Raw genomic sequence first — 15,616 nt, forward strand, 5'->3', positions numbered from 1 at the left:
GCTCACTATGTTAAAAGGGAGTGGTCAATAATTACTGTAGGCTAGCTGATTTGTCCCACGTGAGAACGGGACATCCTGAGCATCCTGGATAAAGACCTTCCTGGATAAAAGCAAATGGCCTGGACACGTGAGCTAATTATAAGACAGCACGATTATTATTGAGTGTTGAGAAATAGCTTGAGTGTTTGCGTCTAGGTCGCAGGATTCTGAAAAGCTCATTTCACAGGAGATACTCTTAGATTAAAGATACTGCCAACCAGGCTTCAGGACGCTCCTGCTTACACTTGACTTTTCTCTTGTCTCCCGTGTTCTTATCATACCACTTAAAATGCTTTTGATATCTTACTCCTGTGCTACAATAACACCAGCTCTCCTGAGGCATGTGTACACTGCTGATTATCAGCATTCAGCTTCTCTTTGAGTGCCTTTCTTCCCGTTAAGCTTTTGTACATATAAGTATATAACAGGCATAGTTTTAATTACTCTCAATCCGTCAACCTTAAAGCGCTGTACTTTCTTTCTTCTTCTTTTTTTATAGCTGTATTAACGGAGCATCATTAGTTTTCTTCTGTACTCTCTACAATCAGCTATACAAGACGCTGACTTGGCATAGCAGAAAAAATATATAAGAAGGGACCATCTCGGAAAATTATTTTTGCCTAATTGTGGGAGCCTTTCAAGTCTAGACAGGCTAATTATAAAATAATTGGTTATCTTATATTTTAATGCAGCTTCTGAAGGTTTTACATCTGTTCTTAAGGCTTCTTTTTCTTTTAATAATTTAAACTTTAATAGATTTAAAGTGCCTAAACAATCCATCAACCAAATGTCAAATTGCTTTCCTAACTCAAAACTTTACTTTGTCTTGCACATGGCATGGTTTTGGAAGTAAGCCAGAGCCTTAAAGCCTTTGTCTCATTGTGCCCCTCATTCTCTGAATATTTTGGCTTTTATTGGGGGTGCTGACTCAAGACTGGCATCCAAATCTCTGATTGTAGTAAAGCTACACTGAGAATTTAAATAATGCAAGGGGCAAAACAGAAGCACGAGAAAACAGCTGTTTTTTGTTTTTTTTAATGTGTGTGTGGGAATTCTTGAGTCACAAACCCACACTCAGCAAAAGACAGAGAGGCTGTTAAGGGCAGGGCAAGAGGGAGGGACAGTGACGAAGAAGAGGGGGAGGAAGAAAGAAGGGGCTCACAGAGAGTGCACTGTTAGTGGACAGAAAAACAGACTGAGTGCTAACAGCCAGCGTAGGTAGAGCACCAAGCGAGGACTGCTGCTACAAGTCAGACCAGAGTGAAACAGTCGACAACAGAGAGGGAGATTCACACGTCCACGGAGAGCAGCGGAGTGTAGCAGAAGAGCGTTGTGACTGTTTGGGCAACAGGAGCTCGTGGTAGCCAAGAAGAAGGCTGCCAAGCCTGAAGAGATGCTGTGAGGAACAGTGCCAAGTGATGGAGCTTGAAGCAGCCAGCAGGCAGGCGCGATTAGTCAGGTATATACAGCAATATGGCATCTTTATTAACATTTATGTCTCATGTAGTTCTAGATGGTTGCACAGTTAAACATCACACTTCTTAATCATTTATCTTTATTTAATCTTTGGTCAATAATGTGACAAATTGTGAGCAAAGTTGCTAAAGGTTAACAATACTGTGAAGCAGCTTTGTGGCTGATATTTATTATCTGTGGCTGAAACACTCAGTGGCCCCCTGAGGGACCTCTTTGAACCTGTGCTAAACTTTTCTGTAGTAACTCAGCAAGTTTTACTCTTATAAGCATCAACTTTATGGCTTCAACACCTTAAAATGTGCAGCAACCAGCAATCTCGTGTCCTCAGAAATGACAGCCCAGTTAAGAGTCGAGAGAGTGTCCTACGTCACTGCTTTGCTTATCAAGGTCAAACGTATTTTGATAGCTTTCGTTGGCTTTTAAAAGTATGAGAATGTGGGAGACATGCAAATGTTTTTGTTGATAGAGAGAGGGAGAGGATTATTTTCTGGGGCAATGTATTCAACATGGTCTGTGTCCAACTTCACATGATGCTTCAGAGTCCTCGGGCATCACAAAGCGCACTCTGTGTCGTGCACAGACCCACCGTTTGTCCTCCCCACCATCCCTCTTTAGCATTTTAAGTCTTCTCCTCTCTGAGGTGGTGACCCTCACTGATTAAAAAGGAGATTTTCCAAATATTTCACAACACCCACAGAACCCCCAGTGGCTATGAGGTTGTTGGTCTCTAACAAAGACGTGACTGAGTTCTCTCATTTACTCCATGCCGCGCTTGTAGGGAAATGTGGTTGATACCGGCAGAGCTTGTGGATACCAAATCATATCAAACATCTGGTTCATCCATGCAAGTGTTTGTGGTGGCTCAACGTGAGATGCTCCTCGTGATTTATTTTTTCATCTTCAAGTTCATCTGTATTAGTGTTTCACAAAGGTCACAAATGAGCCAAGAAGGCCGTAAAAATACATCTTTGATAAGGAAGCTTAAGCAGGTGTAACTCGAAATTTCAGTTTCTCCATTGGAGTTATTTTGCTGTCAAATATTTATGGACGAATGCAAATGCCTTACATAATATGCACACACAAAAGAAATGTAAGGAATATTTTTGTTGTAGTACATGAAGAAATATATAAATATATACTGCACACTAATAGTAAAAGAAACAGTAATAAGAAAGTAGTTTAACATAAAATACCAAATCCACTGATTGTTGTATATTGTCACATATAAACATGCAAAAATTTTATTTTCCCTTTTATATTTAATTTTTTATACTACTATAGCATTATTATTATTATTATTATTATTATTATTATTATTATTATTATTATTATTATTATACAAAGTAAACAACTTTTACTTTCCCACCACCATGCTCCTTTATTTGGGTTTTCTATTCTCAGCGATCCACACTGCAGTTATGCAGTTTGGACCAGATAGTGTCTCATACCAGCCCCGTCCCTGCTGCCAGATTGGTTTTCACACAGTCCCAGCCCCTCCCTACCACCACAGCGACGCAGCTGTCACCTGTCAGTTTGCATGGTGGGGATGCGCATCGGCCTGTTATGGCTCAGAATAGAATTGTGGGAGAGTTTTTCTGGAAGTATGGGGCAACCACACCAAGTCCTTGAGAGAATGAACAGTTGAGCAGGGAAAAATCTCAACTATATAGGAATGTGGCATTTGTTACGTCGGAGCTTACAGGGCTGCTGGTCAGTGGAGTGACTGACTGCTTCTACAGAGGGGGACACTGATTCAGATTGTACTGGTAAGCGGTTACATCTTAGCCATACCAGCTTCAAGTAGCTCATTTGAATATGTGGGCAGAGTCATCTTACAGCCATGTATCTTGGTATTCAGGGGGTCTATGTGGAACTTTATGGGGTTTTATTACTGTGTGACTATTTCCTTTTAACTGTTGTTTCCATCTTTTTCCTGTGGTCTGAACACATTTATTTGTCACCCTACAGAATGGATGACCACGACAGAGTAAGCCAAGCGTCCAGCGTGGCCACAATATCTTATTTTCCCGTGGTAAAGTTTTGTTTTCAAATTACAAGGCTCCCGTCTTTGTACGCATGGGTGACCTAGTGTGATGCTGTTAATGCATAAGCACATGTGTGCACACAAATGTATTTTTCCCTGTTTTGGTAACAGGAAAGTGATGGGAAGGTGCAGACATTCGGGAAGAGGTGTCAGTCTGCCAAGAGAGATCCCAACTGCTCTGTGGTTATCAGAGGATGGCTCAACAAAAAAGTACTTTTGCATCATTTGCTTTCATGATCTACTTAAAAAGATCAACAACTTCACTGTTGCATGCGGAAGAGTGTGTGACTGAGTTTACTGAGGAGCAGAGCCTAATTGATCTTCCTCCCGCAGGATAGCTCTGGTTTGAAGCTTTGGAAAAGACGATGGTTCGTCCTCTCTAACTACTGTCTGTTTTACTATAAAGGTAAGAGATCGGCACTTTGTCTGGAGGAGAAATTGTATCATGTGTGGTGATGCATCCCTTCTTTTGTTAATGTCTCATCCATCCTCTTCTCAGACAGCAGAGAAGAATCTGTTCTGGGGAGCATCCCACTGCCAAGCTACAAAATCCTGTTCTGCACGCCGAGGGAATGCAAGAACAGAAAGTTCACCTTTAAGGTATTATTGTTAAACCAAGTCATTGCAAGGATATAAGGCATTCTCCAATCATGCGTATGTGCATGCAATATTTAAGTGTATATGTAGATTAGGAAATGTGAATTTTTAATAATGAAAAAAACAATTTGTGAATAATATGTGTCAAACTAGGTAGTGCATCAGGGGATGCGCTCTTATTTCTTCAGTGCAGACACTCAGGAGGACATGTTGGGTTGGGTTCGAGCCCTCAGTCAGTCTGCTGCAATGGAGCCAGACAGCTCCATGAACAGGTTCAGTTCTATTCAAAATAGTCATGAGGTTTTACATTCGGTCGTTTTACACTATTTTGACTCATAAGCATTTTTCTGATGCTTTCAGGCGCTGCTCAAGTTATCACGACTTTACGCAGATAGGTGGCAGCAGTGAATCAGTGGACCTCCCTAAATCTCCCTCTGATGATGAGGGTCTATCCCAGAAACACAGGCACGTCAGCAGGACTCCGAGTGAACCGAGTAAGCTCAGTGGTGGAAGGATGGGGAGATCGCACTCAGAGCAGAGGGAGAGGCGGAGCATTCATCAAAGAAACAGCAGGTTGTCAAGTCGTCTGTGTGTGTGTGAATGGCATATCCAAGTGGTTTTCTTAAAAGCTGAAACAATAACTGCAAAGGCTGCTTTGTGCTGTTTCTGCTATATTCACAAACAGAACACCGAGCCCAGATTTAAGCAGAAGAAGAGCTTGTGGTCCAAACAAGGAGGAGGATTTTCTCCTGGGTCAAATCGCACCGTCACAAACAGATGTTATGGCAACAGGTTCTTTGACCTCCAGAGGTCAGCTGGGATCAAGACCACACACACCGATGGGAAGGGTTGACATACGACCCCATGATGACCCGATCATGCTGCCACATACTCTTTACTATGCACCTGCCTCACCGAATCTGGAGTTCAAATCCAATCCCAGCACTCCAGGCTCAGAAAGGTGGCAAAGTCTAAGCAAGGTTGGAACTTTCAAAAAAAGATCTTGATATTTAATTGTTTCATGAGAGTCAATCTGTATAAAACCTAATGCCAAAACTCATCTTATCTCAGAGAAATGGCCTCCAAACAGGGGGATTGGAAAGATTTCCCTCGGGATGAATAAAGTATTCTGATCTGAAAAGTATCCAAGTTGTATCATGCATTTTATCTAACTTGACTAATACAGTGTATTAAAAAGCATCAGCTTGAGTGGAATGGCCCTTTTAAAGCACAGTTTTGTGTTAACAGCTCATGTTTGTCAACCCTTTCTCTTTCCCTGTTTTTAGCCTGCCCCTGTATATGGTTCTGTTCATCATAGCAGTGGGCGAAGACCTTTAGGGAAGGTAAGCAATTAAAAAAATCTTTGTTGTTATTAGTAATGTTAAATTTAATTGAGTAAAATCTTCTGAAACAGATCATTAAAGTCACCAATAACAGTTTTTACTCTCTCTGCACAGTAGCACAGTGTTTGATATTGTGTTCTCTTTTCACATACATGCGGTCTCCTTCCTCAGAGTTACTCCACAGGGGCACATGCAGACTTACTGCCCCCTTTACCCCCCTCATCGAGAGCCTCACATTCTCCACACCCCCCACAACACCACCACCATCATCACCATCACCGCAGCCATTTATCTGATTGTGTGCTACCGCCAGCTATGGTACAGCCCAGCCTGCTGAACTGTGCTGTATTCTTACAGCATTTTGTGTGGTACAACATGCTCAGTGGTGCTGTGGTGTCACGTGTCCTACCCCTTTATTTAAAAAAGAAAACACTGTAGACTTTTTCTAAATGTATTAATACAGTTGTCCTGTGTATGTCATTGACTTGTTATATGTCTGTCACTGTCTTTTATTGTCACTAAGTCTGTTTTTTTTGTTACTAACAAACTGTGTGTTTGTTATTATAATTGTGTTTTTCTGTTTTATTATGTATTTATACTGTTTTGTCTGCCAAGATTATGCTACATGTACTATAATGACTATTACATGAAGTTGGTGTTTGATCAGTAATCTAAAAATACATGTGTTTTAAGCATTTTCAACATTTATGTCTCTGATTCATGGCAATTCATGCTATAAGCAGATGGTTGCAGTGTGCTAAAGCTTGTGCAGTGTTCTGCAGTGTTAAAACAGCTGAGTTTTAACATTCAGGCAGTAACATTTAAGCATTAATCTACATGTTTCCCTTAATATGATTTAACATTAGCAAGATTTTTTTTTTTTTAATTTAAAGAAAATGTTAATATATATATATATATATATATATATATATATATATATATATATATATATATATATATATATATATATGATACATTGAAGGTTTGTGAAGAGGAAGGAGAAATATTTTAAAATCATTGTTAAAAAAAAAAAAAAAAGTACTGTGAAACAAAAGGGTGACTATGATGATTTTCAGGCCCCAAAACCTGACCCGAGGGAAATGCCACCACTCCGGCCACTTGAAAGTGATGCAGACGTGAGTGTTCATAATTTCAGCATTTGGGTCTTAACAGTCACCAGACCAGCGCAAACTGAAATCATTTGTTAGGTTTTTTTGTAGTCATGAGTTTGATTTTGTCTCCTCAGGCTGTGTTAACAAGGTTGTGTGGGTGTGACAAACTGCTGCAGTCTCTGTCTGTAGAATTGGCCCAGCTACAAATGGATAAGGTCGGAAATTCAAAAGATTTAATTCTATATAGACAATACATGACTCAAGCATTTAATCTAAAGACACACACACACACACACACACACACACACACACACACACACACACACACACACACACATATAAACTTAGCACAAACAGCAAGGAAACTTTTGTGTGGTCGAGTATTTGTTTGCTGTAAAAATGCTTCTTGGAAACAAATCTTACACCATTTAATTCCCTTTAAATGGTGTAAGATTTGGAAGGAAAACGTATTCGTGGGTTGAGCAGCAGAGTTGAGTATGTGGATCGCACCCATAATTAACTTACCAAATCTTCTCTGCCGATCCCAAACAGCTGTTTCTGCTTTTGACTCTTGATTGGTGTCATTTATTGGATTAGATGATTGAAGCCTTAAAACAGAAGACATACTGGGCCTCAGTAGCATGTGGAAGAACCATACACAGCAACAACAGCCTGGTGCGTCCTCCTCATGCTGGTCACCAGCTTTGTCACACACTGCTGTGGGATGGCATCCCATTCTTCAACAGCATTTGTTGCAAGTCAGTGGTGTGGCGTGATTGTGCTGATCACTCTGGCACGAATAGCACGCTCAAGCTGATACCACAAGTGTTCAGTGGGGTTGAGGTCAGGACTGCAAGCAGGCCATTCCATCCTACCCACTCCCAAATTCTGAAGGTTGTCTCTGATAAACCCCACTCTGTGGGGGGAAGCGTTGTCTTCTTGGAGGATAGAGTTCGGTCCAGGACTGTGGAGATGTGTGACTGCCAGTGGTTGCAGAATCTCATCTTGATATTTCTCTGACTTTAGCTTGCCTCCAATGATGACATGCCTTGTTTTTTCAGTTGCCTCCACCAAAAGCCATTACCCTATCAGTGCAGCAATCAGCATAGCGTTGTCCACATCTTCTCCACACTTTGGTCCTACAATCCACCTGCTGTAGGCAAAATCTTGGCTCATTGCTTAGCGTAAACAGGCCTGGCAGTGAAGTGCAGTCCTGGCAAGCCTCCTGGCAGCCCTATGAGACCAGGGATTGGTTGTATATAGGCTGTTCTGCATTGTCTGGGTAGAGAGTAGTCAGGCATATTGTCCTGCAAACCTTGACTATAAATTTGTAGAAGACTATCTATGGTGCTGACAACATGAGGAAATGGTCTTCTTGTGGTTAACTTCTTGGTCCTGTCTCTAGCATCCACTGTTATATGGAACTTGGCCTTCAATTTGGAGACGATACTGGGATTCACTCCAAATAATGCTGCAGCTGGGTTTTGCAGAACACTAGCTTGAAATTGCCCTATGGCACAGGCTCTATCTAGCTTAGAGCAGACACTAACTGACTGCTGTAGCAGGGTCCCTGCTCACAGGTGCAACCCACTTACTCTACCTACAAATGGATTTTCCTTGTAAATATGGCACCATTTAAAGGGAAATAAACACGCTCTACAAAGGAATAAGATTTATTGGCAAGAAGCACTATTACAACCAACTAATAATCAACCAAACACCAATTTCTTTACTTTTGGTTCCACTCAACTAATAGAATTTAAAAAAAAAAAAACATATAGGTTCACTCCCAGTACATTTATTTATTAGGACACTGTGACTTTTTAAGAACAATTATTACAGAAAAAATAGGACAGTCGTAAGAAAAGTTACTGAACTTATTGAGTAATTAAAACATTTGTGCAATTAAGCTACGAGAAGTACAGCCAGATTTTGTTTATGTTTATTTAGAACTTTACACACATATAAAGTTCTTTTCCTCACATCTGCGCGTGTTTCAGGACAATGTCCAGTGTGCTTTGGAAGTTTCCAGACTGCAGCTAGAAGAGTGGAAGAGCCATGGACCCCAGGCCCACGAGGAAGCGCTGACCGAGAAGGCTTTGTTACAAGAGGAGCTGGTGACAGTCCGGGCCAGAATGTGTGACGTATCACTGGTGTGTTAAAAAACAAAAACCCTCATATTAGATTACAATAATATTTCTTCACTGATGCTGAATCATCAACTATGGGTTATTGAACTAATCCTCTGATATTTTCTTTATATTCAGGAAATAGAGCGGGTTTGGTGCCAGTATGAGAGGATGGAGAGTGAACTGTCTGTTGTCCGTTCACAACTTCAGCACATCTGTAACTTTGGAATGCCACAAGTAATTTTACACTACAAACCAAATAGTTTTTGCCTGATAAGACCCATGGCCTCCCAAAGAAACTTTGTTAAAGTGTGCACAACATCTATTGAAAAGTTTGCCTCAAATTTGATGATCCTCATGTGGGGAGTGGGGCTCAAAATGTGAAACTCTCTTATATTTTGATGTTCTATGTGGATCATGTCCATGTTCTATCCAATCAGGAGCAATCTCAGGCTCAGAGAGAGCTGTGGATGATGGAGGACATACTCGATGGACTAAAATCCAATCGGAGTCACTTCCGCTACCTGCTGGGGATACAGAGACATCACTGTGAGCATCAGCTAGACATCCTACTGTAATATTCAGACTCTTACTGCACAACTTTGCTTTCATCCATTTATAACAGTCGATCTTTGCCTGAATCTTTGCATTTCTGAACAATAACAGCACATTAAATGTGACATTTAAATGAAAAAAAGGTTATCAACAACACCAGCTCATTACACTGTCTGAGCTACTGACAACCCTTAAACTCATGTACTCAATAATACAAATGATTGAAATACCATGTTTTAAAGCAAGACACGTGATGTTGTTATTCAGTGCAGATCAGTGCCACATAGCTAATTATAATAATAATTGCTCCTGGCTGCCACTTGGGGCCACCAGTGTATACAGCAGTTTCCTGGTGTAACCTTGATACTGCACATGGAACCTGACAATAACCTGACAATGACCAGAGTCAACACTGTGACCTTTTCTGTCTCTCCCTCAGTGTTTCAGTCCACAGCTCCGCATCCTGGATCCCCTGGCTCTCCCACAGAGTGTCTTCCAGTGGTATGACACTTGTCCATTGTTCATTTGTCAGTGGCCCCTGACATTTGCGCTCTGCTTATGAACAAGCAGGGAATTGTTGTCCATTCAAGTCATTTTTCTGGCTTGCTGGCTACATGATGTTTTTTGGCTTTACAGCATTTGATTTTAGTTATTGATAATATTCATCGTGTGAGGCTAGTTGTTAGAGAGTAAAAACAGAACAGCAAGATTTGCACAGAGCAGCATTCATTTATATGACTATGTCTGGCACAGATAAATTGGCTTTTCCATAATAGTTCCACAGTGTTCATCACATTCCTATGATCCCTGCAGGACGTGGAAGAGGAGCCGCCAGTCCGCCCACCGTTACCCCAGGAGCTACAAGAAAGCCAGAGCAGGAACATGAGCCATGGATGGGCAGAGTCCCCATATGAGGTGGGCAATTTTTTAAAATCCGCCAGAAAAGACATTCAAGTTTGGTAATATTTTCATGGATGTTTCTGATATTTCTATGCTTATGTTTCAGGCAATCTACAGCCACACTGTTGATCCTGTACACAGAAGAGGAAACAGCCAGCCTGCCCTCCTTAATGTGAAAGCACATAGAGATCCCTCCGGTTGGCACAAATATGCTCACTACAGAAATAGGCTGATATTAATACACTGTGCTGTATATTAATTTTTTCTGTCATATCTATTATTAATAGCTTTAGTAGGTGTTCTATGCATAATGCTAAATTATCCCACAGTGGCTTTCTACCCTTACATTTCTTTATACCCATCCTTTTTCCACTTTCCTCTATTTTCATCTCATTTTTAGACTCTCAGTCTGGTTCAAAGTGGATCCCACCAGACACAACCAACCAATCGACCAAGGTTTGATTCTTCATAATTTCCTGTGTGTTGGCATGTGGTGTGATCCAAAATGCTCCAAATATAGAAGCAGTCAAAGCTGATATTTCCTCATTGCAATCACAGCCAAATTCTAATTCTTTGATTCTCTCATCCTCCTTGCAATTAGGGCATGTTGCAGTACCTGTTCTAGACGAGAGGGGGAGGTAGAAGCTCACGTCTCAATGCAGTAGCTCAGCTCAACTGTAGCCACAAACCCCCTCTTTCTCACCTGCACAAATGCATATATATATAACAGTATATATAGACAGGCATAGCGAGCAAATATCCATCATAATTTCACACACACAGATTCTTCTGCACAAACAGATTCAAACATAAAGCTATTTTAATCATCTTTATAATGGCTGACAGGGTTTCTCGCTTTATGAATCTTTGAGCTGCAGTCATCATAAATGACTCATATTCTAAACAGCCCATGTTTTTTTCTAGAAGCTGAAGATGAAGATGAGTGAAGAAGAGCAGATTGAGAGAATGAAGAGAAATCAGGAGAGGGTGACTAATAGGAAAAAACCTCCTGTTCCTGCTCCAGGTGCCCAGACTCAGGGTCAAAGTTCAGAGCCAAAAGCAGAGGTTTGCCAAGTAATGAATGAATGAATGAATGACTATATTGTGTTGTATATATATTTACTTTTCTTACTTGGTATTCTCTCAGGCCCCTTTTCCCTTAAGGGTGACGCGAGTGGTTACAGCTGTACTACCGTCTTCGCTTGTGGCCAGACGAGTTTCTGTCGAGGATCCTCCTGCTGAGCTTGATACTCCACTGGCTGAGCAGATCCCATCTGAGAAACGGCTAAATCTGGCTGAACAGGGTAAAAAACTGTTAAGCAAACCACCCAGGAGGCCCTTGTTGGAGAATCCTGATCAAAACTGGTCCTCAGCAGAGATGGACCAGGATCAGCCCATTAAGAAGACATACAAAGATCAGCATCAAGGAGCATCCAGGACCTCCACGAAAGAGTTACTTTCAGAAGTGAGCAGAACTGAGAGTTTAGAGACGTCAAGCAATCAAATTCGAGATGACGCCGGTTTAGAAAATGGAAGCGCAAGCTCAAATAGAAGGGTAAGAAGAAGACAACATTAAGATTCATATGATTAATAAACTAAAAGGATACAATACGATAAATCCATCACATTTAATTTCATATCAGATTGCAGATTAATTTGACTCAGTCTGAATGAGCTCTAATGTGCTGTTGACAGTAGATTTATCTCCTCTGTCGGGATGTATGACAATTGCACATAAACCATTTTTCCTTTTGTTTTTTGTAAATATGCTTTATTTTTTACTTTTTATTTTACTTTCTTGAACTTAATATGTGAACATTGCATTAAAGTTTAATACGGATATAAAGCTTGTTTAAACAAACAGCTGGAGATTCTAGATGAAGCAAGAGGCCTTGTATCAGTGTCTGTACAGTAATTCTGAACTACAGTTAATTCAGTATCACTTTTATAAGTGACTCAAAGCCTAATAAAATGTTAAAGCTGTATTTGAGCTGTTATAGAAGGCCTGATGTGACAGATATGTTAATATCATTGCATCAGTTGTGTCATTCAGCAGTATTTATCAATACTGCATAGAAAATTATAAATGTCGCTCTTACAATTATTCTTTTAGTTAAAGTTATTGTTATATGTGCATTTTAATATAAATCCATCTCAACAGAAAGTGGAGCAGTCTACTGCCCTTCTGACCTCAAACATGGACTATGACCTCTGTCTGACCCATGAACAGCGAGAGGCCAAGCTCCGGCGAGTGGAACGAATACGAGAGAGAGTCATAAGAAGGTGTGGGGGGGGGGGGGCTGTTTTCTTTTTTACACAGTGTAAATGTTCTTTATATTGATGAAAGTCTCAGCAAATTGGCTGTTGTCTGTCTATCAGCGCAGTCAGAGAGAGTGCCACTACACACAGTCAGCTCTCGGTTATGGGAAAGGAGAAGGAAGTTCACCATGTTCCCTCTGATGCAGCGAGAAAACAAAGATTGAAAGCAGGTACTTACTAATTTAGCAATACAGTACTGATTTATATAGATTTACTAACATTATATAGTAGTGAGTTAATAATTAACTTGTCACTTAGGACACTTGGCATTATTAACAATTAAAGTTCACTGAATGTATATAAAAGACAGACATGGACTAGGAGTCTGAAATTGACTGGAAGCATTATTTTTTATATCCAGCAGGGGGCAACACTTATGGATTCAAAAATAGATTCTATTGAACTCAATTTCACTCAATTTATGACTTCAATCAGCATTTTCCTAATAAGTTTATGTTTTTGATTGCCAGCTTTATGGCAGTTTTAAACAAAAAGATGTTAATTTTGTAAATTGTTGTGACATTCAGAGGAAAGAAGAAAAACAGTAGTAAGGCCCTTGGCTACCTTGTTGCTATTGTATAAGACCGTGGACAATCTGATATCCCCATGTTGGTCTTGTTCCTACATCATAACAATGTCGGTCCAGGATGAACATTGCAGCTGAACAATCTCATTATCTAAGCAGTCTGTTCACATTAGCTAAGAAGTTAGCTAATGCTATTAAAAACTATCACTAGCAAACCAACACAAGTAAGCTAAAGTTGCTTAACAGCAAGCCTAACTTGATTCTATGTCTGTTATATTGCACAAATTAATTAAGGAAACACTTGTAATGTCTACTATTTGTTTTACATAAACATTTTTTTCTTATTCCAAAACTGTGATATTACAACAATGTGATTGGTTAGTTGCAATGTTGGTCCTGGGCCAACATTATAATGATGATACAGCAGCTGAACTTACAGCTTTTAACAGTAGTCCACTAGCCAGTGGGTGGCACCATGGTGGCTACGTCAAACTTTTATGATGGTTTCTATATTAGTAGAAGTGCTAACTGCTAACTATTGAACCTGACAGATTAAATCATCTGTGTTTTCAGGCCATGATGGCCATGGAAGCTGTGGGGATAACTTAAGAAGTTCTGGAGAGCTTCAGCTTTCAAGTGCAATATCTGAGGATAAAGAGGAAGAACACCAGCAACTTAATAATCAGGCCAAGTTAGAGAACAGAACACAGCACAGCGGGAGACCGGGGGTTGCCAAAAGTAAGATCAAACGTCCAGCTTCACCCTATCATATCTCATCCATGACTGTTTATCCGAAAGATGGAGGGAAGAGATTCATAGGTCTCAAAGATGATGAACAGAAAAAGGTTGAAGACAATCCTGATGGTGATGATAATGAAAGTGATTCTAAGGCCTTTGATCTGAGAGCCAAATGGTTCCTTTCCACAAACCAGTGGAAAGGATTCATACCTCTACAGATCCCTGCCACAGAAACACTGTGTAATGAGGAGGCAGCAGACAACCAGGCAGCTTCATCTGATGGCATTACTGATTCAAATGAAATGTTATCAGCAGTGAGCGAGAGCTTAGAGAAGATGAAAGAGAACCATTCACTCTTCTATAAGATTGCATGTGACATCAGTATTTCAGATTCAGACATAACAAAGAACGATGGGAATTCATGTGCTCAAACATCATCTGGGCCAGAAGATAAAGACCCACTGTTGATCACTGAGTCTGTGCCAGCCGATGCTGCCAGTAATGTTGGCCCTTCATCTGACCAAGAGAATAAGGATGTCACTCAGCCTGTGTCATTAAATGGTAATGAAAGTAGTGGGACAGCTGCTTCCAAACCTCGAGATTCAACAGTGGACCTTCAGGAAAAAGCAACAAAAGATGCTTCTGTTTTTGAAAAGAGCGCTGCAGATGAATGTGAGCACAACTCAAGGTCAGAAAGCCAGCTGAAAGTTAAAGAAACTACTGGCAGAGTTTGCATTGGGGACACTGATCCCAAACAGACACTGGATGGAAGTGCAAGTCAGACAAGAGAGGAACGTAGTAGAGCGAAAGAGTCAGGGGACAGGAAGTTTGGGCGAGTGAGATCGGAAGAACTGAAAAAGTCTGCTAGTTTATGCGACGAGAAAAATGAGAATGTCCCAGAACAAGGCAACAAAAGCTCTGCTGCTCTATCCAGCTCTGTGCATGAAGCCGGACGTGTGATTCGGAGTGCTTCTTTCGGAAAGGCGAGAGTAACAGTATTAAGGACAAGTTTATAAAAGAAAGCACAGAGACGGCTTAAGGAGCTTAAGTGAACAAACTCAAGAAGGACAAGAACACAGTTTAGAGTGACTGCAGTGAAAAATGTTAGAAGAATTCAACTGACTGAAGGAGTCTGGACCTAATTTTAAATTACAAATTGTATAATGGGAACATATAGTATCAGAAACACCTTTAATATTTGGTAAGTTTAAACATTTCCACTATCTACTGTTGAACATTTATGCAAATGCAATGGAAAGTCTTAATATTTCATCATAACAAAAACTATGTACTGTATGGAAATAAAGTATTGTTCATGCAGTGGAAAAAAACCAAATACCTTCTCTATAGCCGCTGTCGATACACGCTCTGTGTTTGAGGCTAACATGATCATTCCTCTCAAAATATGCATTCAACATAGCGCAGGAGTCATAGCTAATGGCTGCTCGTGATTGGTAACCCTTTTATTGTTCCTGCTGCAAAATGTGTTGTTGTTTTTTGTATCTCAGATATCCTGATTAATAAAACTGCTGTGTGCCACGTCGAGACCCAGACTCGAGCTTTGTATGTGCCAGAATCACATTTATGTTTTGCTCTCATTTCAGCCCTTTTTTTCCCACCCACTGAAGGTCCCCGCGGTGTTTAGGTGCTTTTCTCTGAGGAGACCTGATGCAGAATTACACGGGGTTGCTGAAAAAGCCTTTGTCACTTTAAATCCTTGCCATGTCTCAGTCGATGACATCATTGTCTGAGAACACATTACATCACCACTTCCCAGGCTCTCTCTCTTAAAGACAGCACCACCTTATGTTTACTGAGCCACACACATATACACACAC

General features: G+C 40.5%; 1 protein-coding gene across 4 annotated transcripts; it reads left to right on the forward strand.

The window, feature by feature from the left end:
• Nucleotides 1-15,318, forward strand: plekha4 (pleckstrin homology domain containing A4). Of its 4 annotated transcripts, XM_080872372.1 has the most exons (25): nt 1-127; nt 539-1,498; nt 3,484-3,547; nt 3,671-3,769; nt 3,893-3,965; nt 4,059-4,159; nt 4,310-4,428; nt 4,517-4,729; nt 4,842-5,136; nt 5,443-5,499; nt 5,671-5,817; nt 6,576-6,635; nt 6,746-6,826; nt 8,612-8,764; nt 8,879-8,977; nt 9,181-9,289; nt 9,735-9,796; nt 10,109-10,210; nt 10,302-10,392; nt 10,596-10,651; nt 11,120-11,260; nt 11,343-11,750; nt 12,357-12,478; nt 12,575-12,684; nt 13,614-15,318. In XM_080872372.1, exons 2-25 carry the CDS (start codon nt 1,458-1,460, stop codon nt 14,792-14,794), a joined length of 3,984 nt encoding a protein of 1,327 aa, XP_080728498.1. In that variant the 5' UTR covers nt 1-127; nt 539-1,457; the 3' UTR covers nt 14,795-15,318. The 4 variants fall into 4 exon arrangements, with proteins under 4 accessions (XP_080728498.1, XP_080728500.1, XP_080728497.1 ...); XM_080872374.1 differs by having other exon boundaries at nt 66-1,498; nt 12,580-12,684; nt 13,614-13,751; XM_080872371.1 differs by having other exon boundaries at nt 67-1,498.
• Nucleotides 15,319-15,616: the final 298 nt, after the last annotated feature.

The sequence above is a fragment of the Rhamphochromis sp. 'chilingali' genome (assembly GCF_963969265.1).
Source record: "Rhamphochromis sp. 'chilingali' genome assembly, chromosome: 22".
NCBI classification, from domain to species: Eukaryota; Metazoa; Chordata; class Actinopteri; order Cichliformes; family Cichlidae; genus Rhamphochromis; species Rhamphochromis sp. 'chilingali'.